The 17217-nt window shown below is 49.3% G+C and overlaps 1 protein-coding gene across 4 annotated transcripts; it reads left to right on the forward strand.

Annotated features, from left to right (window-relative positions):
* Nucleotides 1-8106: 8106 nt before the first annotated feature.
* Nucleotides 8107-15396, forward strand: Kcnj9 (potassium voltage-gated channel subfamily J member 9). 4 transcript variants are annotated; one of them, XM_013354252.2, is made up of 4 exons: nucleotides 8107-8266; nucleotides 9261-9390; nucleotides 10569-11445; nucleotides 13994-15396. In XM_013354252.2, exons 3-4 carry the CDS (start codon nucleotides 10596-10598, stop codon nucleotides 14323-14325), a joined length of 1182 nt encoding a protein of 393 aa, XP_013209706.1. In that variant the 5' UTR covers nucleotides 8107-8266; nucleotides 9261-9390; nucleotides 10569-10595; the 3' UTR covers nucleotides 14326-15396. The 4 variants fall into 4 exon arrangements, with proteins under 4 accessions (XP_013209706.1, XP_013209707.1, XP_005368628.1 ...); XM_013354253.2 differs by having other exon boundaries at nucleotides 10578-11445; XM_005368571.2 differs by having other exon boundaries at nucleotides 9291-9390.
* The last annotated feature ends 1821 nt before the right edge of the window (nucleotides 15397-17217 follow it).

A 17217-nucleotide genomic window follows, 5' to 3' on the forward strand; every position in this document is an offset into this window, starting at 1 on the left:
AACATGGTGGGTTAGGTCTGCAATTCCCAGCTGCTTGGGAAGCTAAGGCAGAAAGAAGGGTTGCAAGCCCAAAGCTTTCCTGAGCTACAGAGCAAGTTCAAGGCCAGCTTGAAAAATTGATCAGGGCCCACAGTCTTGACATTCAGAGATAGAAAGGGTTTGAAGGCTGAGCTCAGACCACACTATAAAACTGAGAACAAACGCAGAGAAAAGAAGTCAAAGGACTGTCGTGGTTTATGAGATCATTACAAGACATTTATCATGAATTTATTATTTTCCCAAAAATGTTACCCAAGCATTTGACATCAGTCACCACCCATACGTCCATGACTCTAACCCACCTGGGTATATATTTCAAACTTAGTACAACATGGAAGGAATCATCTTGCTCACAGGTGTGCTCCTCTTTGTTCCAAACCACAGTGAATATGTCGCCATCATCCAACTAGAAGCACCGCAGTCATTCCAGACTCTATTCTTCCTTACGCTACTCCTACTCCGTTGTCTAACTACATCGTCTCCTTTCTAAGTCCCTGGACACTCCCCCTGCCTCCTATGCCTATGCCGTTATCATTGCTGTAGTTTGGAGCAGATACGCCTCTCAGCAGGGCTACTGCAGCAGCCATCTAACTGGTTCCATCCCTCCAGCCTTTCTACACTCTCATAATAGTCCTTCAGGTCATGAATTCCTTTAGTAAAAGCAATCAAGGCCAGCGAGATGGCTCAGAGGGTAATGGTACTGGCTGCCAAACCTGATGACCTGAGCAATGCCGGTACTCACATGGTAGGCAACTACCAAAAGTTATTTGTCCTCTAGCCTGTGTGTGTGTATTGGGGCACTTCTACAGACACAGAGAGAGAGAGAGAGAGAGAGAGAGAGAGAGAGAGAGAGAGAGAGAGAGAGGAGAGAGAGAGGGGGGCTGATGTAACTTTTAAAAAAGAATTAAATATCAATAACGTATTTCTGTCCAAAGCTCACATCCGACTTGCTACTTCCCATTTCAAAAATCTTCAATAAATTGCAGCTGTGTATAAATAAAATCCACATTCTGCAGCATAGAACAGAAGGCTCATTATAACCTGGCCCGACACCATTCTAGTCTTGTCTTCTTCTGACCCTTCATATCTGAATCTACAGCTGCGTCCTCCTGTAACACCATGGTTGGGTCTTGTGCTCTGTGTCTTGCTCCTTGCCCCTTGGTCACGCGGCCTGAGTTTGTACAGATCTCTGGTTTCCTCCGTATTCTCTCTTGTGCTCTACCTTCCATCCCAGTACCTGCAAGGGATTCTACCTTTGAGGGGCCCGACTGAACCCATCCTCTTTTCCCATTCCCAGCCCCCCTGACCAAGGTTGGGAATACTCGCGGCTTCCTTATTTCTGTATAACTCCTCCTAAGCAGACTGAAAAGCTGATAATAAGCATTGGTCTTCATGTTCGCCCTGTGTCCCTTTCTGTGGCATGTCAACTCAGCCAGCAAGCACTATTAAGTCTCCTTTGCTTAACACTTAGAGTTCTCCTATGGTGGAAAGAGAGAACCATGGGGCAGGAAAGAAAACCGATACCCTAAGGAAGAAAATCTGTCTGGATAAGCCCCTTCCATATATAGAGAGAAGAGCAGCCATTTGCTGAAGCCCAGAGTGAGGGTGAGGCAGTGTGGGGTGGAACTGGGCAGTTGAAAAGACTCAGATATTCTAGAGCCACAGGGCTGGGAGCTGTGAGAAAAGCAGCTTCAATGGTATTGTCATGCTCGCATTTTAAGAGTGGCTTAAATCGGGTCTCCATTCTTAAGGAATCATGCTCTATTAGCAACTATATTCTCTGTGCATATCATGTCAGTTTTTAATATTTAACCTTTTGCCAAAGTGAAGTCCTGGAACACACTACAAGCTCAATAGCACCATTGGTGATGGGTGCTTAACAAATTAATGTTTCTGAGTGTTTACTTACTGTGCATGGTAAATTTGATTTTGCTTATTTTGTTTCCATTTGTCCTGTTTGAGACAGGCTCTTATTATAGAGAAGGGGGAGAGAGAGGGAGGGGGAAGGGAAAATGTTTTTAACTACAAGGCTTATCTAGCACCTCTGAAATTGGGTCCATTGATGGAAAGTTTGTTAACACCCAAATACACTCTGGAGAGGTAAGGAACGGGAAATCAAGAAACCACCAGAAGCCTGGAATGGGGAAGGCTAAGTCTTAGCCCTCATTCTTCTCTCGAGACCCTCTTCCCTAAATAGTGAGGGTTGCTCCTAGACCACCTCTAAATGCTAGTGTGTAAGCCCTAGTCTATCTCTAGCCAGCTCCACGGACTAACGTGTGATGCAAATTGTTATTTGGACTTACTTGACCTTCCTGTTCCACTAAACTCACATCTTCAACCATCTCCTGCCTTCCCTTTCATACTTCCTTCCCCATCTCCACACTTTTGCCCAGAAAGTCTCATGATCTTGTTCAAGGAAGCCTTCCCAGATTGGCTGACCCCATAGCTGGCAACAAAGGCCACGGCTGCTGGGTGAGCGTGAGCGGAAGGCTACATTGCGTTCATCTTGTACCCAAACTCAGAGCTGTTGGGGAAAGGAAGGGAATGTCCCTACCCTCACCTCAAAACAGCAGCAACGAAACTCAAACCCTACCTCTTCTTTAGGCTCTCCACGAGAACTGAGATATTTGAAGAGAGCTGATTTTCTATTTCACACTTTGAAAAAAGTGTGTGTGTGTGTGTGTGTGCGTGCGTGTGTGTATGTATGTGTGTGTATGTATGTGTGTGTATGTGTATGTGTGTGTGTGCATGTGTGTGTACATGTGTGTGTATGTGTGTATGTATGTGTGTATGTATGTGTGTGTATGTGTGTGTATGTATGTGTGTATGTGTGTGTGCACGTGTGTGTGTATGTGTGTATGTGTGTGTATGTGTGTGTGTGTGTGTGTGTTACCCTCACTGTTCAGGCATATGTAGAGGTCAGAGGCTGATGCTGTAGTTATAGATATATACTGTCATCCCAGCTTCTAAGTAGGTGATGTGAATTCAAACCCAGGTCCTCAACTTGCTCTGCAAATACTTTGCCCACTAACATCTCCCCAGCTCTGCACCAAGGTTCTTTATAGGCCGGCGGTGTGGCTCCAGAAGTGGCCTTCCTGTCCCCAGTGTCCTCGATTTTCAATTCTCATTGATCACAACTCCGCTGACATAACAGGTTTGATTCCTTGCAGAACTGCTTCATTCTCTCGGTCCTTACTTATTTTTTGTATGCTAGTGACTTGTGAGATTTTCTTTTCTCCTGCCTCAGTTCAAGCTAGATAAACAAGGAACTGAGGTTAAAGTTAACAAGTTAAGTCCAGGACCTGGAGGATCTTGAAAGAGGTGAAAGAGTGTTGTCGTCTGTCAGCACAGCAAGAACAGAGTCAGCAGGCTGGCTGACAACACCTGGAAAGGCACTATCAGCTCTGTGACTGTCCCTCCAGAAAAAGGGGCCAGCTCTATGCAAACACGTTCTTGCCCAGGAGTTTGGTTTCTTCTCTCTGAGCGCCTGGCACGGTGGAACCAACGTGAGCAGCCTCTTGGCAGGGCAGAGAAAAGCAAGCTAGCAGTCCCCAGGCTCAGGTGACAGGGCCAGACCCAGGAGACAGGGATGTTGACTGGGGCTTTAACAGCACTGTTGATGCCAATCTCGGGCAAAAACCTGATATTTCCACTTGGAACAACAAGAAACAGCCAACAGGATTGGAGAGGGGTCAGTGAACAAGGAGAGCCCCCTGCAGGTCTCACTGGGTGATGCCAGGACAGAGGAGGACAGCCCCTGCTGGACAGGGATCTCAGGAGTCCCCTGAGATGGTGAGGATGAAGATGATGATGATGACGACGATGACAATAACAGCGGCAGTTGCAAGGAGAAGAAAGAGGGAAAAAGAGGAAAACACAATACGTCATGCTTTATGTAAACAATCCTCAAGAAATGGGTACTACTTATTGTGTTTTCCGTATGAAATACCCTCCCCAAAGCCCCGGGTATTGGTGATCATGAGAAAGGAGCTCCCTTTGTTGATGGTTTACTCCATTGACTGACTAACCCTGAATGGACTATCAGGAAACAAAAGGCTACCCGGAGGAAATAGGCCACCAGTGGATGGCTCTTGAACAGGGGTTCTCAACCTTTCTAATCCTTCGACCCTTTAATACAGTTCCATGTATTGTGGTCACCCCCAATGAGAACATTATTTTTTTTATACTCCATAGCTACAATTTTCTACTGTTCTAAATTGTAATATAAACATATGATATGCAGAATATATAATATGTGACCCCCAAGGGGTCACGACTCACAGGTTGAGAACCTCTGCTCTAGAAGAACAGTTTCTCCTTTCTCTTCTTGTCTCTCTTCCTTTTTCTTCTGTTCTCCCCTTCTCTCCTCTCTCCCCACCGCCCCCCTTTCCAGTCTCCATGAGGTCTGTTTTCCATGCTACCCACTACAATGCTCTGTCTCATATGGCCCAATAAAAATGGAGCGAAACAACCCTGGATTGAAACTTCTGAAACCGGAAGCCAAAATTAACTGTTCGTCTTTTACGTTGGCTCAGTTATTCTGTCATAGCAATGAAAAGTGACTGATACAACATGGCTATTCCCATCTCTTAGATTTACAGAAAACTAGTATTTTTCAAGCATGATGGCTCATGTGTGTAATCCCAGAACTAGAGAGGCAGAAGCAGTAGGAACTACCAATTCAAGGCTGGCCTGGACTAGATAGTGAGTTCCAGGCCAGTCAGGAATTTATAACAAGACTTTGTCAAAAGAAAAAAGGAAAAGGAGGAAAGGAAGAAAGAAGAGGAGGAGGAGGAAAAAGGAGGAGGAGAGAAAACAAAAAAGAAAGAGAAAAAAGAATAAAAAAATTCAAAGTCTTACATCTACTATCAGATGGAGTAGGATTTGAACTTATTGCCCCTGAAATTTACATTGCTCCATATACCAGCCATATTTTTTAGTGCATTCCAGAAACTTCTAGCCTTCTAATGTGCAGCCTCATTCCTGCTCTTCTAGTGATGTTCCCTGCAATGTTAAGGCTTAGTAGAATGCATAGAAAACACCTTGCACATAACGATACTGATGATAGCAATAATATCAGCTTGATATACCATTCTTTGCTTTTAATTATTTCCCTGGGGCTTGTGGCTGAAGGAAGGGAATGTATTTCTGTGGCACAATCCTTACCTAGCATGCACAAGGCCCTGGGTTACAGCAGTGCAAATGAATAAGCAGATGAATAAATAAATTCTTAAGGGAAATTAACATTGAAATTTTTTTGTTTCTTCAAAACGTTTCATTTTTTTTATTTTTTCCAAGACAGGGTTTCTTTGTGTAGTCCAGGCTGTCCTGGAACTCGATTTATAGATCAAGCTAACCTCAAACTTACAGAGCTCCTCCTGCCTCCTGAGAGCTGGGATTAAAGGAATTGTGCCACCACTGCCTAGCACATTTCCTAATTTTTAATCAGTCATGTTGTAGTTATTATCATACAATCATAATCAGCTTGTATGGATATTTTATGTTTTTATTTCCTTTTCTTCCTTCCTTTTTTCTTTCCTCCTTTCTTTCTTTCTTTCTTTCTTTCTCTCTCCCTTTCTTTATTCCTTTCTTCCTCTTTTTTCTTTTTCCCCTTTCTTTCTTTCTTTAACGTAAGTTTTCATGTAACTGAGTCTGGCTTTGAACATGACGGTTGGTCTTGAACTTCAGCTTCTGTTCTACTTTTTTATGTAGCACCGCTCCCTACATGAACATTCGCGTGCATAAACATATCCACTGCTGGGGTAAACTATTACACTTACTGAATGCTACAGTTATCACATTTCCGTGGTGATGTAAAGCTTATGGCGCTGATGGCACCCAACGCTGGCAAGGATGTAGAGCAACAGGAAAAGGAATGTGTTGCTAGTGAAACTGCGGGATGGTACAGCCAGTTTGGAAGTCGGTTTGGCAGTCACCTGCAAAACTAAACATATTCTTCCCATATGATAGTGCAACACCCTCCTTGGTATTTACCCTCCCCAAAGCTGAAAACTTTTCCAAGTAAAAATCCTACACACAGATGTTTTATAGCAACTTTATTTGTAATTGACAAAAACCGGAGGCAAAATGTCTTTCGGGGGTGAATGAACAAGTGAACTGTGGTACATCCTGGCAATAGACTATTACTCAGTATTAAAAAGAAATGAGTTCTGGATCTATAAAAAAGACACGGAACAACCTTAAATATACAAATGAAAGAAGCCAGTTTGAGAAGCTACATATTGTATGATTCCAACCCCATGACATTCTAGAAAAGGCAGAACTATGGAAACGGTTAAAAAAAAATCAGAGATTGCCAAAGGCTAATGGGAGAATGAGGTGACTAAGCAGAACGCAGCGGAAAGCACCCACTGTCATAGTGGATGCACGCCGTTATACACTGCTCCGGACTTAGAGCAAGAGGAATTACACCAAAAGAAAGCTCTCGTGGGAACTAGAGACTGATGATCATGCTGTGCCAATTAAGGTTTCTCGATTGTAACCAAGCTACTGTTTCATTGGGGATGTTGACAATGGGGGAGGCTATGTATATGCCAGGCAGGAGACATAGGGACCTCTTTGTGCCTTTCTCTCAACTTATGGGTATGTGCATACATCTTTGTGTGTGTGCGTGCATACACATGTGTGTACACACAGAGGCCAGAATTCGATATCTTCCTTTATCACTCCATCTTATTTTTTGAGACAGAATATCTCATTAAACATGGAATTCGCCAGTTGACTGGCCAGTGAGCTCCATGCATCCTCCTGTCTCCATCTTTCTGCTGCTTGCCATCAGGTCCTGCTTTTTACACAGGGGCTGAGGACCCAGACTCGGGTCCTCATTTGTAGGGCATGCACTTTGCTGACTGACCATATCCCCAGGCTCCTCTCTTAACTTTTATATTGCCGTAAGATTAAAACTACCCTTCAAAAAAAAAGTCTTTTGTATGCATACCTATAATCCCAACACTGAGGAAGTTGATGCCAACCTGGGCTAGATAATAAGACCCGAGGGAAGGGGGGCACCTAACAAAAATATCACAAGTCTTTTAGATGAAAAGCTTGAGGGCAGTGACATCTTATCTCTGTCCAATTCTGGAATTTAATAAGCTGCTTTTTCCATTTTCCTCATCCATAAATAGAAGAAAATAGCTGTCTCATGGGCATCCAATGTGCTGATGCTTGTGGATCAACCGTAGCATGCAGTAGTAATTCTGTGTAATGTAATTCTGTGTCTTTCCTTCCTGCGGCATCACAAGCTGCATCTGGGCAGAGACCTCTTCGTTTCATAATCACCTCTACCTAGCACAGCGTGTGGCATTTGGGCCCCAGAAGTCTGTTGATAGTGAGCGCAAGCCTCAACTTTTCTCTCCTTTGGATGTTTGAGGGTTTTCTCAACTTTTTGCTATTAGCAAAATTCGTCTCCAAACCCTTCTGTTTTGCATTGCCTAATTTGGTCTGTATCCAATGTGAAGTAGGCAGAAGAGGGCTGTGTGCCCATACCCACACTCTGAGATAGGAAGAACAACTATGGCTTAGCGACGTGAAGGGACTTTTGTCACGTGTGACATGGGTGACAAGGACAGAACCTCTGGCCCCGCCTCTAGCCCCTACCTCCACAGACCTCTTTTCCTTCTATCAGCTGCTTTCTGCAGCAGAGGCCTCTTCAAAAATGGAGCCTGTAGTGGTGAGCCTGGTCTAAGAGCAGCACCTTTACCTGTGGTCCCTCTGGGGGAGCATGAGCTGTGAGCTCCCAGATGACCCCCTGAAATCAAACCTTTTGTTCCCAACACCTCCAGGCCTCTATTTTCCCGGAATGAGGAGCTTCTCTGAAAAGGGCGAACACGGCAGGTTCTCCCCCACCCCCACCGACTTTTCTCCCTATAAAGGGGTGAGGAGACGATTCTCAGTGTCCAAGAGGAGGGACTTTAGCTAAAAATAGCAACGGCGTGTGGATCAGCCAGAGTGGTACCCAGGACTGGGAAAGGGAGGGGGACGCTGTGGAGCTGTAGCCAGACTGGTTGCCATGGAAACGGGAGAGGAGCAGGGGAACCTGGGAAGTGGGGATGACACAGATACCAAGTCCTAGTCTGAGCTGCCGCTACATTTAGGAGTCTGCGGTTCCCACTCTCAGAGGGGACCTGTGGTGGGGGGGGACATGGTGTCAGGGACATGGGCACCAACCCCCAAGGGTCTCTGCTGCCGTCTCTCCTCTCCAGGCTCTGTGAGTTGAGTTGTGGGACTTGGGGTTCGGGCCCCGATTTCTAAGGCAAGTGGGGCTTGGGTGGAGCTGGTTCCTGAGGGAGTTTTCACCAGACAGACCTCCTTCCAAAAGATAAGCCCCCCGCCCCCGTACTGGCCAGCACTCTCTAGGGGGAGGAAAAGAGCAAGAAGAAGCATGTGGTCCTGGGATCTTACTGAAAGGGGTCAGAGCATGCTCAAGAACTGTGGTTGGAAGAACTGTGGTTATTTGGAGGGAAGAGGCAGAAATGAAGCCCTTGTTCTTTAGACAGTGGACAGTGCACACCTTTCCTGTCCCGTGAAAAAGAGACCCTTCCTCAAGATAGCAAGAGCTAGAACACGCTTAGAAGGTCCCCTGGGCAATCAGCGTTTGGGGGATGATCGGACACCAGGAGCCCTTCTCCATTCCTGGACATAGACGGAGGTCAGATTACCTAAGACCCTAAGAAGAATGCCTAGAAGCCCACCTGAAACTAATGCCAGGATGAAAGAGACCCAGGGTCCTGAGGCACTGAGTACTTACAGATCACTTCCAGAGGACACCCTGCAGAGAGGGGAAAGCAAGCCTGCTGTTGGGGGAGGGGAAGATCTGATCTGCCATTGCCAAGGTGTTCCTGGGCTATGTCTCCTGACTCCCATGGAAAATAAGTGTGGAGGCACTGAGGATACAAACCATCTTTGTGGCTTCTTCTTCTGCCTTTTCTTTAACATCCTCCAAAGGTCTGGCTGCAGGATGCTTGGCTCCAAAATTTAAAAATTGGGATGTAGGGCTTGTAGTTACATATCCATGCAGTTTCTCCCTAGGACCTGGACATCTAAGCCATCTGTGAACCTTATGTCACATTCCTGCACTCCCTTGTCCCCCCAGCCCTCCTGCCTCTCCCCCCTCCCCCCCAGGTTCCCTTGGAATGGGAGGAGATAACCAATCTCAGAAAAGAGAAAGGAAGGTTGATGACTCCTAAATCCTTACTCTACAGACTTTGGTTCATATGGTCCATATCTCTTAGGGGACCCTAAGAGCCTAGGGAAGGACTCTGGGCATCCATCTCTCAGGGAAGAAGGCATCTCAGAGTACATCTCAGGGGGAAGAATTTGAAACAAAATCAGGTGGGTTTTGCTGGGAATCTGGGCTTTGCTTGGAATGTGGGTTTGGGGCCATATGGCTGGTGTGGGTGGGCTTGGTGTTAGGGTAGTAAATGCAAGGCAGGAAGCTGGGAGGGTTTGATGTGGGCGCTTGGTGTTTCTCTTGGTGCTTTTCTTACTTGTAAGGAAGTATAGAGGTGGAAAGATACTAGACGAGCGTAACCCTGGATGGCCTGGCATGTCCTTGCTGTGGGCAGTTGATCTCACACGGCCTCCAGCCTCCTATTGCCAACCCTTTTCTGCATGTCTCCTTTGGGAAAGAGCCCAGGAGAAAGGGGGCGATATCAGAGCATCAGTGACCACGGTTAAGCAGTCAGAATTGCCGATGGGAATTTCCTAATGTTGGGAACATTCAACCTTTGCACACTGGAGACTTTTTGTGCACAGCTGGCATTTCTTTCTCCTTGGTAAGTCTGGGGTAGAGAAAAGACAGAGGAGGGGGTAGAAAGAGTGAGATTCAGAAAGAGAAGAGAGGGGATAGTCTTTCTGTGACCTTTGGGCAGGATGATGAAGAAGAGTCCGGGCGGGAGGAAGGGATAACGGTCAGGGAAAGAGTGGTGTAAGTCCTCATGGCAGGGAGGGCTCTGCGTAGAGAAGGAACTGCCAAGGAACCCACTTCTTACGTTTTAGAATCCCAGGAGTCTGGTCCAGGCTTGTCTCTGAGGTGCTACACACTTCAGCTTGAGGTGGTGGCATCGAGATTAGTAGCACCGACATCTCTAACACTTCCTACCCATTGAACTTGCACTGCGCTGCCCAGTTCGTGATCATTACCCTGTGTGATCCGTACAACTTTTTCTTAACCTTTATTTTTATTTTATGTGTATGGGTCTTTTGCCTTCATGTATATCTGTGCGACACCCTCAGAGGCCAGAAGAGGAAGAGAGATTGGAATTACAACCGGTTGTAAACCCACATGTGGGTGCTGGGAACCAAAGCCAGATCCTCTGGAACAGCAGCTAGTGAGCCATTTGAGCCATCTCTCCAGCCCTCCCGGCCCCCAGCTTTCCGAGCTTGTGGGCTTCTGGATTGTTCCCATGCCACCAAGTAGGGGAAAATGAGGCTAAGAGAGCAGAATGGGGTGATTCGTCCAGGGGCTACTCGCCATTGCAGACCCATCAATTCGGCAAACCTTTATTAAGTCCCCGCAGGATTCCAGTTGCAGCGCCATGGCGCAGGAGAACGCCGCCTTTTCTCCGGTGTCGGAGGAGCCACCCAGGCGCCGTGGCCGCCAGCGCTACGTGGAGAAGGACGGGCGCTGCAACGTGCAGCAGGGCAATGTGCGGGAGACCTACCGCTACCTAACCGACTTGTTCACCACGCTGGTGGACCTGCAGTGGCGCCTCAGCCTGCTCTTCTTCGTGCTCGCCTACGCGCTCACTTGGCTCTTCTTCGGCGCCATCTGGTGGCTCATCGCCTACGGCCGCGGCGACCTGGAGCACCTGGAGGACACCGCGTGGACCCCGTGCGTCAATAACCTCAACGGCTTCGTGGCTGCCTTCCTCTTCTCCATCGAGACCGAGACCACCATCGGCTACGGGCACCGCGTCATTACTGACCAGTGCCCCGAGGGCATCGTGCTGCTGTTGCTGCAGGCCATCCTGGGCTCTATGGTGAACGCCTTCATGGTGGGGTGCATGTTCGTTAAGATCTCGCAGCCCAACAAGCGGGCCGCCACGCTGGTCTTCTCCTCTCACGCTGTGGTGTCGCTGCGCGACGGGCGCCTCTGCCTCATGTTCCGCGTGGGCGACCTGCGATCCTCGCACATCGTGGAGGCCTCCATCCGCGCCAAGCTCATCCGCTCGCGCCAGACGCTCGAGGGCGAGTTCATCCCTCTGCACCAGACCGACCTCAGCGTGGGCTTCGACACCGGGGACGACCGCCTCTTCCTTGTCTCACCTCTTGTCATCAGCCACGAGATCGATGCCGCCAGCCCCTTCTGGGAGGCGTCACGCCGCGCCCTCGAGAGGGACGACTTCGAGATCGTGGTCATTCTCGAGGGCATGGTGGAGGCCACGGGTGCGGGCAGGCTGGAGGATGGGAGCAAGAAAAGCATGGGGTGGGGTGTGGGAGGAGGAGCATGCAGAAAGATGGACAGAGAGTGGAGTATAGGGTGACAGGTGGAGGAGGGGTGTTGCTGGGGCAGGGATGGAAATGAAAGGGATGGACAGGGTGACTTTGCAGAGTCAAGAAAAAGCTTGGAAGAGTTCTACGAAATGATGCTAGCTTGAGGCCCTGGCCTGACAGGAATGTCACTTTGAATAGCACTTTACATCTCTGAATTCACTTAATCCTAGTAAGGTTCCCCTGGAGGTTACTTTTTTTTTTTTTTTTTTTACTGTGTTCACTTTTTAGAGGATGAGTAGCCCCAAAGAAAGATCCCATAAATAGCCCACTGTCACAAGCCAATAAATAGCATAGCCTAGATAGAACACAGGAAGTCTAGCTTCAGTGTTTCCTAGTACGACGTTGGCATGAAGGTTACCGTGCAAGGTTCTTGATGCGCAGAGATCCAGAGCCCTGGAATTCGATTGACCCGAGTTATTCTCCAAACTGAGGTGTGGAGAGGTGCCTCAGTTACCCCATCTGCCACTCTTAACTTCCCCTGATGTTGCCACTTCTAATTCCTTTCCAGAAGGAACTGTGACGTCAGTGCCTTCGCTCAGGCCTACACTGTCAAGAGCTTGCTTGGAATCAGTATAGGAGCAAAAACAGGTCCTTTAAGAGGTCCTAGCTGCTGAAGATAAGGAAAATATAAGTAAAGAACCAAAGTGCCACTAGGGGGAGCTGCAGCGCTGCTACTGACAGACTTGCTCCCTGCTGCTGGCCTTGAGAACCCGTTCCTGGTCCTGGGCGGAAAGCCTCTGCTTCATCACCAACTCAGTTCTATCCACTCCCCACTCCTCCTTCACTCCGACTAGGCTGGTCCTAGCTCTTCCCCTTCCCTTCTTCCCTTGCTACTCCCTCGTCTCGCCAGCTGTCCCTCCTTTTTGACACTAGCTTGGGCAGTTCTCTTACAGGGACTTTTCCCTTTTGCCGCCACCTCCCACCCATCCCTACTCCCCCCAGCCCCAGCCTCAGCCTCAGCCCCATCTCTGCTTCTCGGGCCTTCTCTCTGCAGAGGCCCTGTGGGGGCGGGCTCTCCTTCCCCACCTTGACAGATTCCTCTTATTCCTGCTTTGCCATAGAATACCAGTGCCCCCAGGATAGCACAGAACCAGATTAGCCATTCTCCGGTTGGTGGTGTTTTCATCTCTGTTTCTGGGATGGTATTAGGTTGGGGTGACTCTGAGGTAGGAACAAAATGATCTGCCCTGAGGGAAGGGTGCAAAATCCCAGCAGGGAAGGCAGGACAGACCCAGGGCAAGGAGTGAGAAGGGCAGTGTAAAGGACATGGGGGTGGGAGCATGTTCGATCTTTCTAGAGATAAAACAGGGAAGGATGGTAGTATTTTGGGATTCAAACTGCTTTTGAAAAGCAAGAATAATGAGCCAAAAAACCCCAACACGATGACATTTAAAGGGAGTAAATATAAAATTCTACATTTAGGCTTTTAAAAAAAAAAATCACTTATGTAAGCCCAGCATGGAAAGGCTCTGGTGGAGAAAGAACTGGGGGTTTTCGTTGGCCACAGGCTCCCAGGCTTGCTGTAGCAACGTGATGCAGCTTCCAAAGGCATTTATGTAATAGAATCATGGGCCACTTTGCTGGGGCCTCCTGGCCAGAAACAAGAGGCGGCAAGCTTTCTTTTATGCATCGAGGAGGCCACAATTGGAAAAGTGGTCACACTTCAGATGGCCCCTTACCTGGTCCGCCGTGACCATTCTGACTTGCAACGAAGACAGTAAACTTCTCAAAAGCCAGATCAAGTGGGAAATGGTCATGAGTGTTCAATCTGAGGAAGAGGTCTAAGGGAACCTGGGTCTATATTGACAGATGCTAAGGGAGCGTCAGGTGGGAAGGGAGTGAAACGCAAGGGGTAGAGATCCTGGGGACAGATTTTAGCTTGTATAAAAGACAGCCCAGAGCCAGTGAGATGGCCCTGCAAGCTAAGGTCAAAGGCCCGAGGACCTGAGTTAGATCCCCGGGTCTCAGACTGTGGGGTGAACCAACTCCCACAAGTTGGCCTCTGACCTTCACATACTTCCTGTGGCGTATATGCACGCACACCCATGCATATAAACACAAATCAATGCATATAAACACCCATGCATATAAACACAAACGCAATCCACAAAGGACTGAACTTCTCATGAGGTGGTGAGCTTTCCATCCTGGTAGGTAATCAATTCAGCTAGCTGCCCAAGGCTTGGGAATGCTCAGCAGTGGCGGGGGCGGGCGCGGGCGAGGAGGCTCTGTGGGAAGTGGGAAGAAGCTGGACCAGATGATCCCTAAAGTTAGTTTTAAGGTTGAGCTTCTCAAAGGGGAAATCCAGGCTGGCAGATGGAGAAGTGAGCTGACCAAAGAGAGGTGGGGCTCTGGGGAAAGAGGGCTGTGGAGTGAGAGGCAGGAGAGGGAAGCTCAGGCCGGGATCCCTTTGATTAATGCCTCTTCCTCCTCCCCACAGGAATGACATGCCAAGCTCGAAGCTCCTACCTAGTAGATGAAGTGCTGTGGGGCCACCGGTTCACATCTGTGCTCACCCTGGAGGACGGCTTCTATGAGGTGGACTATGCCAGCTTCCATGAGACCTTTGAGGTGCCCACACCCTCGTGTAGTGCCCGGGAGTTGGCAGAGGCTGCAGCCCGCCTCGATGCCCATCTCTATTGGTCCATCCCCAGCAGGCTGGATGAGAAGGTGGAGGAAGAGGGGGCTGGGGAGGGGGCAGGAGGGGGAGATGGAGCAGACAAGGAGCAGAATGGCTGCCTACCACCCCCGGAGAGTGAGTCCAAGGTGTGACTGGTTTTCTCCAAACCCCTGTGGCAGACCAGGGGGCTAGACACAGGTACATGGAAGCTGCGGAGTGGAGATGGAAGAAGAGGAGGCAGGCAATGTCCCAAGGAATGGCTAATGTTGGGAGAGGCCCGCTGAGTCCAGGATCCAGTGGGGAAGAAAGAAGACCTGGTTTGAAGAGAGGAGAGGGTGGGGATGAAAGAACATATCGGTCTGTCTGTCTGACCTTCACATCTGTTCGTGGGTGGATGGATGGACAGAAGGATGGGCTTATGGGGTTGAATAGGAAGGTCGGGCAGACAGAGGCAGCCAGTGGATAGCTTGGGTGGCCTATGGATCGACAGTTGGTGAACCCAGGGCTGCCTTAACCTGCAGCACACCTTTGGGCAAAACCGACCAATACCCTTTTCTTCCAGACAGAGGCAACCTCAAACCAGGGGACATGGCTTAGGGAGTAGAGTGTCAGACCAATTGCTGCCCCCACCCACCTCCTCAGCTGGTTTCCCTGTGTGTGACACACCTGTCTAGACAAAGTGGCCACCGCTGAGACAGAGAAAAGGCTGTGGAGCAGGGTATAGATGTGACCCTATCCAGATTCACTATCCCGCTGTGATAGGCTCAGATACCCTCAGGGGGTAGACAAACAAGCAAGGGTAGACTCTGAGCAGGGGCCCTGGAGCAGGACCAGGAAAGACTGAGGACAGCAGTGGTTTTTTGAGGCAGCGGAATGAAACCTTGCAGGTAGGTACTGCTATAGAAACAAAAAAGCCGAGAGACTCTGAGGTGGAAGAAAGACCAAGAGAGACTTAATAAGTGGTTTTATGAGGGAAGCCAGAGCCCTGGGGAAAGTAGTTCATCCTTGAGGCACAGCGACAGGGGATCGTTCAAAATAGTGATTAGGTATCAGGAGTGACATTCAAAGACCTGGTCCTAACACCAGAACACAGTACAAGTGGAGGTCAGAAATACCCCCACAGCAACTGAAGGAAGTGTGGCTCACTCTAGGAGCCCACACAAGCTCTTCGTCAGAAGTGAGAGGGCATTAGCAATCTGGAAGCTAAGGATTGAGCAAGGTGGGGGGGGGGGGGGGGGGGGGGGCGGGGGTGCAGGAACCCAGCAGTTACGGAGCTTTGTGTCACTCGCCTGGAGGGCTTGTTAAAAGAGATTGCTGGGTCCCACTCCCAACATTCTGACTCAGTAGGTCCGGGATGGAAACCAAAAAAATCTGCACATCTAACTAGTTCCCAGATCTAACAGATTTCCCAGATCATGCTGACGGTCACTACACTTGGATGAGAAAACCAAGCAGAGGAGAAGCTGCAGGAGCTGAGAAGTCGAGGACCCTTATGTACAGTAGAAAGGAGAAGGGACATGTCAGGGAGAGGGACCCAGATCCAGGCTAAAGAGCTTAGCTTTGGGTCCAAGAACTGAAGCGTCAGTGGTAACTTGCCAGTGACACCGAGGTGGCATCTGGGAAGAGGAGAGGGCCACAGAGACAGGTGGGAGCAGAAAGAAGGCCTTTTCGGGGACTCCTGGGGAGGCAGTGGGGAGCCGAAGCTGAATGGGCTTCACCACAAATGGCCGACTGACTCCCTAACAGAACAAGGCGAGACGGACTAGGGTAGAAGACTGAGCTTACACTTGTGGGTATTTGCTGCCTGCCACCTGTCCTGCCAGGGCAGGGAACCCTGGAGAGACATCCTCCCATCCCACCTCCACTGCATCCTGCCCTTGTCCCCAGTCATCTTGGGCTGGTCAGGGGAGAACAATGGCAAGTTGAGGAGCAGAAGATCCTCAAGGGACTGGAGGCTGGCCCCCTGGAGCTCAGTGTAGCCCAGGTGGACACGGCCTCTGATGGGGCCGGTTCAAACCTTGGCTCTGGCTGCACCCACTCCTGCCCTTGAATAAAGGTCTGCTGTTCTGTGCCAGGCTAAGAGACCAGCATCCAATGGGGCACTGTCCCTCCCTCCCAGTGCCCATCTGAGCTTGGGGCCACTAAGAAGACGCAAGCTCTTGCCTCTCCCCTTCAGTCGAACACTGGACTCGGGTTTCAGGACCACCTGGGTCACTCTCAAAAATGAGGTCCGTGAACATGGGCCTGCTGGAGCCCCACGCACATACTGAACTAGAGCATAGGGATGGGACGGGGTTTGGATTCAAGGGGAAAGGCGGAGTCTGCGCAAGAGGGGTGGGGTGCTTGGCACCCTCATACAAAGCACTGGAATGGAGACATCGAAGCTCCTCCTGGAAGTCGCTGAGATGCAACCACTCAGGGCACCACTGTCCAGGGCAGTCAGGAGACCTGTGTTCTGGTGCCAATGCTGATTGTCACTAGTTACCTCCATGAGGACTCTCAGCCTCTCAGCAAGGCCTTAGTTCCCTTATGTGTAAAAAAAAAATAATACCTGGCAAACTCATAATGCTCAATAAATGTTAAATTGCTAAATGGAAAAGGTAGACTGGATTCCACTTGAAGTGCAGAACAGCCGAGACTCTCCGGACCAGAGAGAGGTGCAGCTCGTGTAAGCAGATGCAGTAAGTAACTCTGTGTACAGAGGACACAGCCCCCCCCCCCCCCGCAACTGCTGTGGTCCCTAAGTAGGCAGCTGCATTCTGGGGCTCCTATTCTGCTGCAGTCGGAGAATAATTAAGGTCAGGATGAAAAAGACTGAGGCCCCAGGGCCTGGTGGGAGGAGTCTGCTCCCAGACTAGCTTAACCAGGAGAATGAGACGGAGGAGGGCGTGTCCCAGTCTGGGGAGCTCAGAAACACTTGTCCCTGGAAGCTGTGAGAGGAGCCAAGCTCAGCTGGAACCCACCCCTCACTTCCTATGTTCCCCTTTCCAAACAGAAGCCCCATTAGGACTTGGCTCAACACTGACATTTTAGGTGACAGATGG

Source organism: Microtus ochrogaster, unplaced genomic scaffold (assembly GCF_000317375.1).
Source record: "Microtus ochrogaster isolate Prairie Vole_2 unplaced genomic scaffold, MicOch1.0 UNK35, whole genome shotgun sequence".
NCBI lineage: Eukaryota > Metazoa > Chordata > Mammalia > Rodentia > Cricetidae > Microtus > Microtus ochrogaster.

What these genes read in the sequence shown, in the direction of transcription:
- Kcnj9 (XM_013354252.2), top strand. Translation starts at nt 10,596, where the DNA reads ATGGCGCAGGAGAACGCCGCCTTTTCTCCGGTGTCGGAGGAGCCACCC. An exon ending in GGGCATGGTGGAGGCCACGG is followed by an intron (nt 11,446 to 13,993) that starts GTGCGGGCAGGC and finishes TCCTCCCCACAG; the next exon opens with GAATGACATGCCAAGCTCGA.